This window comes from Athene noctua, chromosome 20, assembly GCF_965140245.1.
Source record: "Athene noctua chromosome 20, bAthNoc1.hap1.1, whole genome shotgun sequence".
Lineage (NCBI taxonomy): Eukaryota > Metazoa > Chordata > Aves > Strigiformes > Strigidae > Athene > Athene noctua.
Window position 1 is genome coordinate 6,696,656 of NC_134056.1, and position 16,060 is coordinate 6,712,715.

General features: G+C 50.9%; 2 protein-coding genes across 4 annotated transcripts; both read right to left on the reverse strand.

Annotated features, from left to right (window-relative positions):
- Positions 1–178: 178 nt before the first annotated feature.
- ENDOG (endonuclease G) lies at positions 179–2,584 on the reverse strand. The gene is made up of 3 exons (XM_074923689.1): positions 2,087–2,584; positions 1,487–1,596; positions 179–889 (listed from the first exon to the last, which is right to left on the reverse strand). The coding sequence occupies exons 1-3, from the start codon at positions 2,582–2,584 to the stop codon at positions 604–606; spliced, it is 894 nt and encodes a 297-aa protein (XP_074779790.1). The 3' UTR covers positions 179–603.
- A 378-nt stretch (positions 2,585–2,962) lies between these two features.
- On the reverse strand, positions 2,963–16,051 carry TBC1D13 (TBC1 domain family member 13). Of its 3 annotated transcripts, XM_074923737.1 has the most exons (12): positions 15,362–16,045; positions 15,170–15,243; positions 14,524–14,564; positions 13,975–14,036; positions 13,588–13,687; positions 12,143–12,225; positions 11,827–11,986; positions 10,816–11,023; positions 9,979–10,142; positions 8,310–8,470; positions 8,021–8,078; positions 2,963–7,014 (listed from the first exon to the last, which is right to left on the reverse strand). In XM_074923737.1, exons 1-12 carry the CDS (start codon positions 15,382–15,384, stop codon positions 6,949–6,951), a joined length of 1,200 nt encoding a protein of 399 aa, XP_074779838.1. In that variant the 5' UTR covers positions 15,385–16,045; the 3' UTR covers positions 2,963–6,948. The 3 variants fall into 3 exon arrangements, with proteins under 3 accessions (XP_074779838.1, XP_074779840.1, XP_074779839.1); XM_074923739.1 differs by lacking the exons at positions 9,979–10,142; positions 10,816–11,023 and having other exon boundaries at positions 15,362–16,051; XM_074923738.1 differs by lacking the exons at positions 2,963–7,014; positions 8,021–8,078 and having other exon boundaries at positions 8,407–8,521; positions 15,362–16,050.
- Between the last annotated feature and the right edge of the window lie 9 nt (positions 16,052–16,060).

A 16,060-nucleotide genomic window follows, 5' to 3' on the forward strand; every position in this document is an offset into this window, starting at 1 on the left:
GCTGGGCCTCAGTGCTAAAGCAATCAGCATAGCTCCTTACAGTTTGGCTCCATCTATGAGTCAATAGCTCTGCCTATAGTGAGCTTAAACAGGAAAACAGCTGGAAAAGTTGATACTGTCCTCCCCGTTCCTGCTGAGACATTCAGAGCTTTGGAATGAGCAGATAAGAAACAACCACTACTGTGGGTGTTCAAAGCTTTACTGCTAAAACCATCTCATGAAAGAAAACAATCAGACAGTCCTTTGGCCACAGAAAGGCAGGAACCTCTCCCCCTGCACCCATCTTGCTCCTGTCCTTCCCTGATAAATAGCAGAAATTCCCTTTGTGTCTTAATGAGCCACATGTAACTCAAAGGCAGCAGTTACAGGAGTATTCTCTGTGCTGCCTATTAGGGGCAAATTCTACAGACCTGATAGGATGGCAAGTGCCTGGGAGCCTCGTGCATGTACGTGTTAGTGTTACACAAAACAAGGGGAAGGATAACGAGAAGCATTGGTTTGATTCTTTCTTCCCACATTTAAAATTGCCCAGGGAACAATTATTCTGGAGGTAACTGCTGTCAGTCCCTTCCCAGGAGATACCATGATTTGTTTAGTCAGGGTTCAGAGCTTGTTTCCAGCTGTGATGGCTTTCAGGTTACCTGTTCTCTTCAAGATATTTGGGACAAAGAGGAGCCCTGAGGCTCGCTCAATGCTCTCGATGGGAACCAGGAATCGTTCCAGGGGGATTTTCTCATCCACAGGGCTGTTGGGCATCACATACGAGCGCAACTCAATCTCCCCGCTCTCCTTTTCCAGGATGAGCACCTTGAAGAAGTGGGTGGGAACAGCCACGTTGTTCTTCCCAATCACCTGGTACTTGACATACATCTTCCCATCGGCCTCCATCCTGCACCAACAGCAACATCCCATGTTACCTCCCAGTCTGGTGCCACACCTGCCCCCTCAGCCCTCCACCACCCCCCCAAAGTGATCCCCCACCCCACAGAGTGGCAGGGAGCAGCCCTACATTTGTGGTAGGGATGTAGAAACATTGCTGAAACGGAGGCCAAGCTGTGTATTGGGTCTGCTCCCCCAGATTCCTTCCCCGCTCTCTCTCCTGTTGAAGAGATCTCAACATGAGACAGCTGTTCTTTAGCGCCATGGGAAGATCTTTGCAAATAAAGTCATGCTCTTAAATGGAGAAACGGTCCATGAAATAAAACCTAAAAGTTTTATTCTGCAGGGAAGGGGTCTGCAGTCTAATTGTTAATCTAATAATCTAGTAACCTACTGCTACTAGATCGTTAAGGACTGCAAACAAAAGTGACTTGGTTATGTTGTAGCTCAAGAAACCCACCTTTACTCATGAAATAACTGAATGGGTAATACACAACCTAATCCCACAGAAGTAGCTTTCCACAGAACCTCTGCACACAGCTGGTCTCACCTACTGAGTGAGGCCGCAGCAGCTCACTCACGGTCCCAGCTTGGCCCTCGCGTTTACCTGGGCAGGTAAAGGGGTCCTGTGCAGACATACACGTTCTTGTTTTTCCTCGCCAAGCTTCTGCTGTACTTCTCAAGGTTATTCCAGGCATTCTGGTTTAAATGAGGATTCTAGAAACAACCAGGGCGATACAGACAGCAAAGTCAGTCAGTGGGGTTCTTTACTGTTCAGAGTAATAACACCTGCATTTTCTGTGACGTGTCTCACGGCACCCTGGGCACTTTCCAGAAGAGATCTCAGCTCTGGGCACCGTGCACAGCAAGGTCCTGGTTTGCACAGCCAGGAACAGGACCCGCTTGCCTCAGACCGTGATTTTTGCAAGCACCTGTCTGCCTGTTTAACTCTGCTCCTGCAACGAGCTGCACTGAACAGGGTCTCTCACGGCTTGAGGAGCGCGGAGGCAAGCAGGATCGGCACCGTTAAGTTTAACAGGAATTACAGCCCCCCCCCGAGTGACCTTGGCCCCTCTCTGCCCGAGCAAACGCCCGGAGGAGCCGAAGACGCTCCGAGGCGGTTTCCAGCAGGGAGCAGCGTTTGCCCTTGAGCACGGGCAGCTCCGCTCCCCGCCCTCCGCCCGCGTCTCCGTGCGGCGGGTGCTACCTGCGGGGCGATGTTGCTGAGGTAGAAGGTGTCCCGCATGGCCTTCTGGCTCCATTTGTGGTTGGCGGCGGCCGCCAGGTGCCCGCGGTCGAAGCCGCTGCCGCGGTAGTCGGCGTTGGTGGCTCGGTGGTACTCGTGTACCGAGTCGTCCTCCTGGAAATCGCAGGCGGCGCGCTCGGAGGTGCCGCCGAGGGTCTCCCGGTTGAGCTGCTCGATGACCCACAGCGCGCTGCGGCTCCGCGGGTCGTAGCACAGCACGTAGGACTCGCGGCTCCGCAGCTGCGCCAGCCCGGGCAGCCCGTACTTGGTCAGCTCGGCCCTGCCCGAGCCCGGCACCGCCGGCGGACCGGCCGCCGCCACGGCGGGCACCACGGGCAGGCGGGCCAGCAGCCCCCCGGCCGCATCGCCCCGGTCCCGGCGGCGGGCGGTGAGGGCCGCGCCCAGCCCCGCGCCCAGCGCCAGCGCGGCGCCGGGCACCAGCCACCGGCCCCTCAGCATGGCCGCGCTGCGCCGCGCCGGCGGCCGCCGCTTAAACGGGCCGCGGCTTCCCCGCAGACGGGCCCTCCCTGCAGGTGGAGCCATCGCCGCTTTAAGGGCGAGAGGGCGCCGCGCCGCGCTCCCCGGGCGGGCTGAGGGGACGATACCCGCTCCCCCCCCCCCCGCCTCACCCCGGGACCCCCCGGCGGCGGCTGAGGCGGCTGCGGTGTGCAAAGAAACCACTTTATTGGGACAAACGGGAGAACAGCATCCGAGGAGAGTCCCAGGGGCCGCGGGAGAAAGTACAAAAATAGAGCGGAGCGGTCAACGAGGCGGCACCCCCGCTCCCCCCGCCCCGGGCCTGTGCTCCCCCCAGCCCACCCCGAGAGCAGCCGCGGTTGCAGCGTTTTCCTCAAAAAAGCCCCAACAACAAACCCCCGCGGGCTGGGTGAAGGCAAAGCAGAACCGTCCTGCCCCGAGGAGGCGGCGATGGAGACTGCACCCCCCCGCCGCGGCTGCGGTTCCCTCCACCACCGAAAGCATCTCGAAATACTGTAGTCAGCACCTGTAGCAGCATTAACTCCAGGCTCAACACGGTGAGTCACATCAACAGATGTTTACACAAAGCCACCCGTTTGGTTAAAGGATGCATTATAAAAATAGTGTTTAAAAAGAAGCATAAAAGGAGTTTTGGAGTGATGGAAGTGTTCTCTACACCCTGTTCTGGCAATTCTTTCCAGACAAGGTTAAAAAAAAAAAAAGTGTTATTTGTTCCTCTCTTTCAGGGAAAGGGCATTTTAGAAGAGCACTCCAAACAGCTAAAACAAAGTCACTGACAGCCTTAAGGGAAAACAGCCTCATCTTTCCCAAACACCCCAGACTCCCCCCAAGCAACTTCTGGCCTTCATTACACTCACTGCCAAAGGGTGAATAATTCTAGGTTAGGTCACAAAATTTAAACTCAAAATCAGTGTTCTGAGTGACAGCCACCACTGACTTGATCTCCAGTATCCTGTTGCTTCTACCTCACTGGCAAAGCCAGTTTCTCAAAGCCTGAATGACAGTGGGGTGCAGGTAGAGCAGACCTCATCCTCCCAGGGAAGGCCCATCTTTCCCCGCACCCAGCACAGCATCCTGTTTTTCCTCCCAGTTGAGGATGGGTCCCCCTTCCCCAGCCTGGCAGTAATCCTGCCTGTGAGGAACGCGTTGTAAGAGCTATTTAAACGTCCTCTGTTTAGGCCTCTATGAGACAAGGTGTCCCCCAGGCACCCCAGACTAACACCTCTCAACCCAGAGAACTGCCTCTTCAGCCAACCTCACTGCTCCTGCAGCAGATTAGGACTGAAAAAAAATCAGAGATGGAAACATCTCAAGGGTGGAGCAGTTGTTATTTGGTCACACAAGCAAGGAACCACTAGCTAAATACTGTCTGACCTCAACAACAACAAAATCACCAAAAGCCTTTGAGGAACAAAGCCAAGCAAACTCATGAGGAGATTCAAAAGCTGGTAACAAGACTTTTCTCCCCTCAGAAAATCTGTTTTTTCTCTTAAAGAAAGAAGAAAATCTTGAAATAAAGAAAGGGATTTCCTAAGTCATTGAAGAGTACAACTACTCCTTTCAACACAGGACAGAAGTCCTACCACACAGGAGAGAATAAGGAATAATATAAAAGCTTTTCATGCAGGAACCAGCCTGTCTGGGGTTATCAAAGTTGTTACAAGTTCTCCCCAATCAGTTTAGCAGCCATAGTCTGGATAAGGCTGCAGAATTTATCCCAGAGAACCCTTCCAGCAGCCAAAGCTCTCATCGCATCCCCTTAAACCACTGCAGACTCCCTTTGAAAGCATTTACTGCCACCCCCTGAAGAGAAGCAAGATGGCATAATGTAAGCCCCTCAGCACCTAGGAAGGGAGAAGACAGAATGACACCCATACCCAGCCACCTCCCTGGTGTCTTCCTCGAGTGTCTGTACACTACAGACCAGCACCTGGCTCAGAGCTGGGCAACTCCACTGCAGGAGGCCAACGGCTACTCTGAAAACAAGCAGAAGTTCATGTCCAAGCAATGCTTTAACCCTGATTTGCCTGTGCCTTCTCAGGTTATTTTAAGGAGACTTCTAGTTGTTCAGAGCAGGAACCCTCATGGCTGGTCCTGTCAGCAGTGAGAAAATACAGTGTAAGGGAACCCTACGCTTGTCAGGGGGACCCAAAATGGACAGCTGAGGCATTCAGGGAGGAGAACGCAGAGCTTGCACATGGAATGTGAGAGAGCTGCAGCCATATTTAGAGCAGTTCTGAAACAGAAGTGTTTAGAGGAGGTCCAATTCTGCCTAAGAGTCTGACCCTCCAGTTCTACATCTGTGCCTACCAGCTAGCCATTTGGCCAGGAGAGGTCTGACTACTGGCCTCTCCAGTGCAGGGTACCCAAGAGCTGAGACCATGAGACCACCCGGAATAGCTCAGCGATACAAGGCAGAAGAACATCCTTTGGGGGGTTAGAGCAGCTGTCCCGGTCTATTGGTTCCGTATTTCTTGGAAGAAAACTCTACCCTCTAGAAAGGATTGCAGCAGAGAGGGATACTGTTAGCCACTGGTATTAATTACAGATTGTTTTAAGTCTTCAGTTGCTTTTGCTTCACCATAGCAGCAACACCTGGCTGCACCAGTGTTACTCAAGCATTTTCTGAAGAGGCAGAGATTGCTTGGGATTGCCAGCGAGAACACAGGTACATGCATCAACCTGTCCTCCGGTCTTCTCCCCACCCACCTTTCTGAGAATTACAGTAGCCTGTAGAGAACTGGCCTTCAGTGAGGGAAATAACACTAGTGAAAAAGCTGAAGGCTGACAACATCCCTCCTGCTAGGGCCATTCCAGGCCATCAGCAGCTTAAGCAGATCTTACAAAGACTGACCTTTAACAAATCAATACCCATAAATACTGAAAACTGCAAACAGCTACGCAGAGGTGAGCCAGCACAGCACAGAAAGAAAGGGAAAAGCACACTGGATTAGTGTTCACTCAAAAGCTTCTGCATCACCCAAGCACCTGGGTGCTGGCAGTTTCTCCCTCTGAGGATTACTGTTTCTGATCAGGTTGACACTGCTGACAGGTTAGCAGTTCTCTCTGTAGTTTGTCTTAGTCGATGTTCACCTGAGCCAGCTCCACTGTATTTGAAATGCAGCAGTTTCCCTCGCAGGAAGGACAAGTGTCCCACTCAGGACCGTGACTCCAACAGGACCAGTACACAGAACAGTGGATCAGCCCAGCAGTCAGCTCATGACAAAACACTTGTATGCCCTCTGCATCACACCTGAAAAGGACTCTCACTTGTGGGTCAGACCTGTACCACGTCTCTTCCTGGCAAGAAGTACTGAGACAATATCAAGGGTACTGTGACCAGAGCTTACGCAGGGTAGTATTACACAAGCCACTGAAGCAGAAAAACCCCAGAGCCATGCCTGTATAAGCCCCTCAACACGGCTGTCTTCATTGCACGTGACTAGATGCCCATTTCTTGTATTTCAGAATCCCAACTGTCGCTGGCTATGCTCCAGGTCAGAACCAGGAAAGCAGTGTGAGGCCTCCCTGCAGCAACAAGCTCCTGCTCTAAGGCTGTGTGTAATAAGGCTTGACTTCAAACAACACTCACTGATTCAAACCACCAGAGTCTTGCTTTCAAGGAGACCTTGTTGATAAGGCGATTCTGGATTCAGGCAGTTTCAATGCACAAAGCCACCAGCTGTAATCATGTCCTCCCATCTCAGCTTCTCCAGATCTCTTTCCCAGGCAAAGGGGTCCAAACTGCCAGATGTCAGATGACAGTCACCAGAAACGGATGCAATCTTCTTTGCACACCCCAGGGATGGCCAAGTGCAGACATGAGGAAGAGGAATCCAGAAGCTACTTGAACGGCAGGATGTGTGACTTCACTGGAATACATTCTATTCACAGGAGGAAGATCCTTCTACGCTCACCCACCAGACTCCACTGGACTCAGCCTGTCCCTTCCCCATCAGAAGTTACGCCACATGTTACTTCCATGATACAGGAGTCCATCCCTTCAGGGATATGCAGACAGATGGTTTCTTTCTCCTCGAACTTAAAGTCATTAAAAAAAGATACAAAGAACTGCTTTTGGCAGCACAGAGGCATTTGAGATTTGAAAAAATCTGGAGTGCAGGACCCAAGTAGATGGGGAAGTAATCAGTCCTTGACCTAATAAATAGAGTAGAAGGAAGTCTTCAAGGTGGCCAGTAGCCCACACATGAAACCTGAAGTCCTGCAGAGACCACTAGGAGCTTTAATGCACCACACTGCGTGGGGGCGTCTCCTGGGACCCACTGCCATACAGTTTCTCTGACACCTTTTGTTCGGCTCACGGACTATTTGGAATCTTGAAGTTCCTTTGCCTTCTTCAAAATCAGGTGAACATCAGAGATAGGATAATCCTACGTCAAAGAAACAAAGCAATATAAATGACTACCTAGCATTTCTTGTACACATTGTTCCACTTAAGCAGGGCAAACTGTGACAACAGCAATCTTGGCCTATTATAAGGTTCTGCCATGTACAGTTACTCCCTTAACAGCTAACAGTTTCCTGTTTTGTAACCGATCAAGCCTCAATACCCTTCAAGGAGGCTTTTGTTTGCTTTTTTTAATTTGTCCTCCAAGGGTACAGTAAGCTGTCCTGTTACAAGGGTTATCTTTGTGCCAGAAAGCCTTATCAACGCCAGTATCTTGCGCAGCCCAAAGCAGGAACTGGCAGAATCAGAGATATCCTACTATGCAGTACATGTGTTCTGAACCTTGGGCTCCCACAGATCTCAGAACTAAACAAAAGCCCTCGGCCAATAAACTTAACACTGTTACACAGGGTTTCACATCTTTGCTGGAAATTTTTTTTTTTGCAAACTGAAAGATGTTAAAAACCTCTAGTCTGTGACAATTTCTCTGTAGGTTGGAATGGGTGCGCAAGCAAAAGAAGGCTTTATTTTAATGGCAAAGCTGGGCTCCAGACAGCAGCACTGTGCCCCACCAACAGAAGATCAGAGAAGGAATACTGCACTCTCTGAAACAGGGCCTGTTGCTATTGTAGCACTAAAAAGGGGGAGGCAGGAGAAGAGAAACATACAGAGCTAGAATGACAAAACAGAGATTGTACAGCCGCTTTCTGCATGTGGAAGCGAAAACCCATTTAGCAGCACAGGGAGCAGAGACGCCACCAGCAAGGAAGTTGAAGCAGTCATCTGTCATGAGCTGTTTCCCAGCAGGCGGTGGATTCACACTTCCAGTAATGACCACACTGTAAGATCCACCTGAAGGTTTTTCTGCATGCAACCATCACAAATCTAGTACTTCTCTTCAGCCAGGCATATCCCTACTATCATCCTCTCACGGTACAACTTCAAGACTCTACAAATTACTCCCTGTGCCAACTATATTTAATCCTTACCTGCAGCAGCCTCATGTTCAGAGTGAAGTCTCCTTCCAGCAGCTGATCCCGGATTAGTCTGAAAGATGGAAATTATTCCAGCTACTTTTGACTCTTTACAGATGAAGTTTAAAAACAGACCACACTGTGCCCTTATAGAGGCTTCTGAAAACACTTTTGCTACCACTGTAACAAGTGACTACAACCTCTTCACCAGATACCTTAACACATGCCTACAGAAGACTCATGGATCCATGGATTTAGGTAAAGGAGGGAAAGAAAAGAACAGGAAGGCTACCTCTGTACTTACGTCAACATGGCACAACAGACGAGCAGGAGGAAATCAAAGCGCTTATCATCAGCGAAGAGGGAGTCCCAGATACGGATGACATCTGGCAGCAGGAACTCTTGGGACAAGAGCAGCGTCAGCCAGCGGAAGGCAAAGAACTGGGGTTTGATGTTCTGTTCTTGCTGTCAGACATGCACCAGGCAAAGAATGAATACGTGCTCTCGGCCACTTCCCTACAGGTAAGAAATGCACCCCATGTTTCCATCCCCATCTCCACCCTGATATTGCTCGAAGCTGCCAACTCACACTGCAACATCGGCCAACCCACTGCCTCCTTTGGAGACTCTCACATTCAAGCTAGACAAAGATTTTAAATGCAGCCACGCTCCACTTCTACACACAAGCCAGAAAATGCTCCTCTGTCCATAACATGGAGTAAAGGAAGCTTTTATTCCTAAAGGCACTATTTGTGTTAGTTTCGTTAAACTTGCCAAGTAATTTCAGCGTTCTCATTTGAACAGCATTTTATCTGCAAAGCCACAGTCCTCCCCCTCTAGCAGAGGAGCTGTTTTGTCAGGATTTCCTCTCCTTTCCAGAGCCCTGTGTTTATCAGAAGGTTTACTATTCACAAAAAAGAAACAGAGTTCACACTGATGGTCAATAAAACATACTGTAAGCGCTTCTAGCCTGAAGCTTTCTTGTTTTCTGCTGTTAAATCCAAGGGACTGTAAGTTTAATCAAGGTCAAACAAGTTCAGGATCCTGCTGATATTCTTAAGGACCAGCTGCTGCACAGCCAAGACCATTTCCTGCCAGTCAAACTGTTTATTTTCTCCCCACTGAATCAGCCACCAGCCAACACTGCAGGTCATGTCACTGTGCTGACAAACAATCTTTTGGATTGTAAAAGAAATATATCCTGATTTCTCTAAACACAAAAAAAGTCTGTGTGATTTGGTAAAGGTTGGAGTAACGAGAACAGTTTTCCCTTCCAAATTCTCCTTGGACTTTTAACACCAGATGGCTTATAGGACCTGAAGATGTTTTCAACAAAAGCTGCCTTCTAGATGTTCTACAAAACCCACAGCAACCCAAAGCACTCTGAGAGCCTTGCATGAAGGGGAAGGAGAGAATTCGGTGAGTGGGATGGACCAGTTTGCTTGATTTAAGTTTACTTCTGGAATGACCTCCATGCAGTTTAAGTTAGTGCTGTTAGGGCATCCAGTGGCAAAAATGTCGGAGGGTGGGTGGTTCTTTTGTTTTTAAGGACAGAGACACAATTCCTGTAAGCTCAGACTCCAAGGAACTCTACAGCAAAACTCCCATTTTGCCTGATGACTAGAAGAAAGACTCCAGCTCCAACTAGGTCTCCACCCAGGTGACCAGGGATCGTGGCCAAGTCACTTTGGCCTCACAGCTGGCAGCTTTGCAACAATTATTGTTTGCTTTCACAGGCAGGCAGGGGAGGAAAGCCTTGCTGTGTCAGCTTGCTCTAGGCTTACTCCAAGGAGAGGCTGTTTCAACTCACAGATAAGAGAGCCTCTATGCCCTGTAGGTCCTTCATACACTCTTTCAACCTTTCTATTCAAACACCATTAACAGTTTAACAAAATTGTTTGACATTTAAATGCACTGTTAAGCTCCTCTCCTGCCATTCCAACTGAGACTCAGAGAAACACCTAGCTCCTCACCAGTTTCAAATACAGCTCCACATCTTTTTCCTTCAGGGTAGAGTAGACCTTCTCCATTTTGTAGGTAATACCACACTGCGAATCATCCAGGCTCTTAATGAAGTTGTCCCGAATTTCGGCCATTAGATTGGTAAAGCAGAAAAATGTGTCTGCTTCAGCATGTTCTGGGGGGGAAAAAAAATAACATTTAAAAATGATGGGGGAATAGAGGAAGCATCACTGACAAAGGCACACAGAAGTGTTCTTGCTCCATAACTGGGTTGCTGTACTGGATTCAAAGAGCAGATCCCACAAGATCTTGGCTTGCTTGGTCTGGGACAAGACTAGACACTTTTTTTTTAAAGCTAGAAATATCTACAGAGCCACTGCAGATACAAACCCTACATGAGACACAAGGTCTTCATGACACTGGGTCACACACAAGTTATCTATGCCCAAGAACATCACCTGCTCTCCCCACCATCAGCACACACCCTTGGAGCTCCTGTGAAGTAGAAGCAACAAAGTACTCCCATTCTATTCTTTTCTTACCAGGTATATACAGTACGAGCAAACAAGGGCTTCTAAGGGGATTTTCAGTTTCACGAAGTGTAGCTTAGATCCAGGCAAAACAAACAAAACCCCCTCAAAAATCCTTACTTCCCATGTCCTCACCACTCACAGCTCATTCAGTTTCTATCAATTTGCTATAGACACCAAAACTCCTCATCTCTTGCTGTAATTGCTTTTTGGCCCCAGTCAGACAAAAATAACAAGAGTCTCATTCCCAAAACAGTTGTTAACACAGAGAGCATGCAGTACAACAGCCGTTACTGAGCGGCCAAAAGAGTCTCTCACCTTTCCATTCGCTGTTAGGATCTGTAGCAAAAGTGTAGTAAAGAGGCCCCACGATTTCATTCATCCCCTGAACGTAGGCTATCCCGGGGTTCAGCTTGGCATAGATGAACAGGATTCGCTCCACCACTTCCCAGTGAGCTTCACAGCCATTGGGCAGAACTCCATACTCGCTCAGAGAATTAGGCGTTGTTTTAAGAGGGGAGCTTACCTGAAAAGCACAAGGCTAGGGCTGATTCAGGATATCCAGCCGCCATGGACAGTTTTGTACACGTGGCAAGCTGCGCTTTTAATACACACAGGCCCCCAAAAGATTTGGGCAGCTTATACCAAGCAGGCAGGTGCTCACATAAACCAAGACAAGTAACTCGGGAAGCACAAAGGCAGTGAAGTCCTAGCGCTGGCTGTCCCTGAAGAACAAAGCAGTCTGTGCAGCAACAGACACTTCCCCCGAATCACTGCGCCACCTGATCCCGTGCAGGAAGAAACCACAGCAGTTCCACTTCTTTGTTAGTACTATGAGGAAGAGTATAGATCTGCTGTGGTAGCAAACCACCTTCCCCAACAGCACGTGGCACTTGTACGGTAAAGCTCACGAAAGAGACAACGCATATTTCAGCAGATACCCAGCCCTTTTTCCACTTGCAGGTTTATGAGATCCACTTCTGGAAGACTCTGTAAATTCAGCTTCAATAAATTAACCCTTCAGTGCTTTGCTCCCATCAAAAGACAAATGTGAATCATAAAATACTCGCATCTTCCTGCGACTCCCAACTTCCACCAGAAGTCAGGAAAAAATAATCTTTAAATACACCTATAATTCCCTACTAACTGTCAGGCATACCAACTGGTTCTACAAAGCTGTCTAGCCACCAGAATATACAGCACCTGCCGGGGTATTCACTTAATTCCACCACACAAGCAGAAAGAGAAACAGAAAAAAGCCCAAGAAACACCCTTCCCCTTATCAGCTAAGCCGCCATGCCCCATGGACAGCCCCCACCTAGATCTCACATTTGTAACCCCGCTGCGGTTTCGTGCCACCGTCTGTGACTTGAGCGTGGTCTGCTCCACCCGCTTACGCAGCGTCTCAAACTCATTTTGAGGGTCCAGGATTAAAAGGCAGGGATAGTCCGTTGGGCGCTGGAAGAATGCCATGTCAGGGTACAGCCTCCTAGGATGGATATGGGAGGAAATCAGGCAGAAGAAGAAGGAAGTACATGCCTCATGTTAAACGGGGCTTGGTTTAATATTAAACTTTGTTTTCAAAGTACAATGTGTTAACCAAACCACTCAGGTTCAGAAACCTGAGTCATTATGCCTCACGCACCTGACATCTTTGTCTATCTGGAGAAGCACTTCGTTATCCTTGAAGTAAGTATTCCATCGACTGTCTGGATTTGGATTGAGGGGCTAAAGAAATAAACAACAGAAACAGAACAAGCATGTTTCACATGCATCAAAATCCTCAGTAAATAGTGATTTAAACACTTCTGCCATCCCTCTGTCATCTAGTACCAGCACGCTCTGAGCTCATCAGGTTTTTTTTTTTCTGTCACTAGCTACGGTTAGTGTTGTTTCTTCACACAGCGTGCAGAAAGTGGATCAGAGCTTGTGAAGCAAGTGAGCATGCAGGTTCACTTCAAGAGGCAGAAGCCAACATTTCCAATCCCTTTTCACCTGCCTCTAATGACATTGTTCCCAGACCACGTATCCTGTCCTGTGTCAACAAGATTCCTGATTGCAGCTCCAACCTGCACAATGGAGATGGTCTTTGTACTTAGGGTAAGAGTTACCCACCCGCTCAGCACTTAAGAGTTGTGGTTCTTAGTTACAAGTATCCCCTGTATCGGAGCTCTGAGAAGGCTGATTAAGCACCACTATCATGCACAGGAAAGAGTTAAAATGTGTTACGCTGAACAATCTATCCAGTAGCTGACAAGTTTTCCAATATGACAAACTTAACTCCCCCTCCACACACACACACACTTTCTCCATATCAAGATCCTTGCAAAGTTAACAACTAACTAAGAGAAGAAAAAAAAAAAAGCAACATTCCAAGAGATTCAAAGATCACTGCCACCTGCCAACGTGTGGAGTTTTACAAACATGCTAGTTTTACAGCACCAAGGCCTCCAGAGATCACAGTGGCACAGATGACTGCACGCTAGCAGAGAAGTTAATGTTCAAGACGTCATGGAAGCAGTTTTATCATTTTACAGTCTCTTTTGATCAGTTACTTCACTCTCTCCCCCAACATATACACTCTTAACAGTACTTTCAGAGAAGGTGATGCAAGAAACAGTCAGTTAAAAGAAATAAAAAGCCAGCAGCAGAACTAGAAATGAGTCCCCAGCCTTCCATGCCATAATCCAACTTGACTCTCCTGCCTCTTCTACATCCTCTGTTCCGACCAGCCTGCTCTGAGTTCACCAGTGGACCCAACTTCCCAGTGTCTCTTTGCTAGAGGTACCTCTTGTGAGCCTCTCCCTTCCCCAAGGAAACCCACAGCCTGGGCAGCTGGTCCCAGAGGAGGGGAGAAGGGATATGCTTAGCTGAAAACAGCTCTCCTCAGAACTGCTGGTGCTTCGCCAATAATTCACACTGAAGGTTACTAACACAAGTGCCAGGCTGGTACCTAGGAACCATCCCTCCTGCTAGCACAGCAAAACAGTTGAGAACAGAGCCAAGAGCTGCCCAGGGGGTCCAGACTCCAGAACAACAGTTTGCAGCTCTGAGGAATTTTCTGCAACACAAAGGCTTAACGACACTTACGTGATCTTCTAAGGTCACATCTTCCCTTGAAACACCCAGGTTGGCTTTGGCGATCCCAGGCTGGATAATCATTTCCTTTAGGAACTGGGAATACAGATCCCTTAAGGAAGAAAAGGGGAATTTGCAATGAAGCAGAAGATTAAATCAACATAAGCACCTAGACCGAGTTCAAAAAGATCTCTCTGTACCACCCTGCTCAGCCAGAAGGCATTTGATTTTCTCTTCAGCTGAATTTCACTGAAGAGGTCAATCCGACAGACAGTGCACAGAACAGTACATTCCACACAAGAACAATTCATATTATGACAATACTTAATTATTTAAGGAACTATTCTCCTTCTCTACAGACATCATTAGAAATAATGCAGCAAGTACTGATGTCCTCACCTCTGTTTCTTCAGCAAAGAGCTCCATAAGGCTTTCTCTAAAGGGAGGTAGTTCAGGAGTATCTGCACAGAAGAGAGATGCACACAAATTAGTATCTGGAGAATGAGCTGTTACAGCTGTAAGATAAGAAAACCAAACACAGTGGCTGAAACTCGCTCTTTGAAAATAGTGGGAGCTTTCTCCAGAAAGCCTAGTGCTTTGCCAAGCGGCAGTCAGGAGTACTTTGGGGACTGGTTTTCAAGAGAGACCTATCTGTAGGACTGATCGATAGCTAACCCGATGGAAATGCACTCCTAGCTTAATAGGGAGGGCTGTTCTCCTGCAAAGGCAGAATGCCACTTTCTATCATCCACAGCAATGGCTGTCCTGTGTCAGTAAATGCTATTGTGATTGTGCCAGTGCTGATCTCCACAAATTACTGTCGATTTGGAGTGGCTTTTAAGCTCTGGACTTTTGTTGTTTACAATTTTAAGTGCCCCAAAACAGCATGTACTTAAGCAACCCGAAGCATCACTGGCAAGAAACAAAAGCACCCCAAGCAAAACCCACCTTCCAGCACAGGCAGCGCAGCCCACCATCAAAGGGAATTCCTGCGGAACATCAGGCAGAGAAATAACTCCGTTAGCCCCAGTTTCCTCGCCGCGGTTTGCTAACGACACCACACAAACAGGCGAGGCAGCGCTTTGCCTCCCCAGGGGGCAAGAAGTTTTCACAGGGAGGCTGTAGGGGTTATGCCCGGTGCCTCTCACGGCGGCGGTGGAAGCAGAGAGCCGGGGACCGTGCAGGTGACAAACAGGGCACAGCAGAAGCAAGGAAAGCCACAGGCATCCCGGAGAGGGGGGCGGAAGGGTTTGCCGGGAAGTTTGTGGCTGTACTCAAGAGGTCGGGTGGGGACCGCTGCGGCCTGATGGAGCTTGGGCTTGGAAACGCACCCGCTGCCTCGGGTTTCCAACACCCGCCGCTTCACAACAGCTCCCGGAGGGGATTACCCGGCGGTAGCGGAGGTGGCCCGAAGCTGTCGGACACCCTGGGCCTGACGCCCCGAGCCTGCGCCTTCGGGGGGTCCCGAGCCCCGGCGGGGCCAGCACTAGCCCCGGGCCACCGCCGGCGGGAGCTCCCCGGGGGGGCTGGGGCCGTGCCCAGCACGCTCCCCCCGCGGCCGGGGCCGCTCCCCGCAGCTCCCCGCGCCACTCACCGCTGAAGCAGAGATCGCGGAGCTTGCCCAGAGCCACCGTGGGTTCGCCGAGCACCTCCTGAAAGTCCGCGATCCTAAGGGGAGCGGAGCCGTGGCCGTTATACCGCGTGTTACCGGCCTCCCCCCGAGCCCACGGAACCCTCCGCCCCCAGCCCCGGGGAGGAACGCGCCCCGGAGCGCCCCAACACCGACCTGCTCTGGTGCAACCGCGACATGGCGGCCCCCGCGCCCCCTCCCCGCGCGCCGCATAAACGCTCCGGCTGGAAACCCTGCCCGCGGGGGGACACGCCGCGCCCCGGCACCGCCCACACGGGCTTTTTCCCCGCCCCTCCGGTGGGGGAGTGCCGGTAACGCCGCCCCCCCCCGGGGCTCGGGGCCGGCTCCCCGCCAGGCAGCGGTTGTGCTGCGGGTGCGCCCAGTCACGGGCACCGCACCCCCCTCCCCCGGGGCTCCCTCTCCGGGCGCCGAGCGCCAGCGGCGCCTACGGCTGCCTCAGGAAACACCCCCCGGGCAGGAACCGCTCCAGCACCGGGGGAAGCTCGGAGGCGGCCGCGCTCCCCCGAAGTCTGGGCGCAGCCAGCGGGGACCGTGCGGGCCGCGGGACCCCGGGCTTGGCGCCGGGTGGTGGCGGAGGGGGAGACGCGGGGCTGTGGGGACCGGGCGCCGTGGGGGGAGCCCCGGGGGGGCGCTGGCGGGAGGCAGCCGCCGCGCTCTGCCCCGCGCCGTGACATCGGGCAGCGGCGGCCTCGCGGTGAGCGCCGCTGCCGTCACGTCCCGTCACCGTGTGAGGTCCCGGGGCAGAGCCGGGGCCCGCAGGACCGCGACGGCCCCGCGCTGCCTTCCGGCTCCGGCGGGGGCCCGGCGGCGGGGCCCGGCGGGCGCGGCCCGAGC

Bases quoted from the DNA above. Each gene is read 5' to 3' on its own strand.
- TBC1D13 (XM_074923737.1), bottom strand. From the start codon at position 15,384: ATGTCGCGGTTGCACCAGAGCAG. The intron at 11,024-11,826 runs GTGAGATCTAGG...TGTGCTTTTCAG, and splicing joins ACCGCAGCGGGGTTACAAAT to GTAAGCTCCCCTCTTAAAAC. The intron at 10,143-10,815 runs GTGAGAGACTCT...TTTCCCCCCCAG, and splicing joins TCCTAACAGCGAATGGAAAG to AACATGCTGAAGCAGACACA.
- ENDOG (XM_074923689.1), bottom strand. From the start codon at position 2,584: ATGCTGAGGGGCCGGTGGCTGGTGCCCGGCGCCGCGCTGGCGCTGGGC. The intron at 1,597-2,086 runs GTAGCACCCGCC...GGTTGTTTCTAG, and splicing joins TCAGCAACATCGCCCCGCAG to AATCCTCATTTAAACCAGAA. The intron at 890-1,486 runs GTAAACGCGAGG...CTGTTGGTGCAG, and splicing joins GGACCCCTTTACCTGCCCAG to GATGGAGGCCGATGGGAAGA.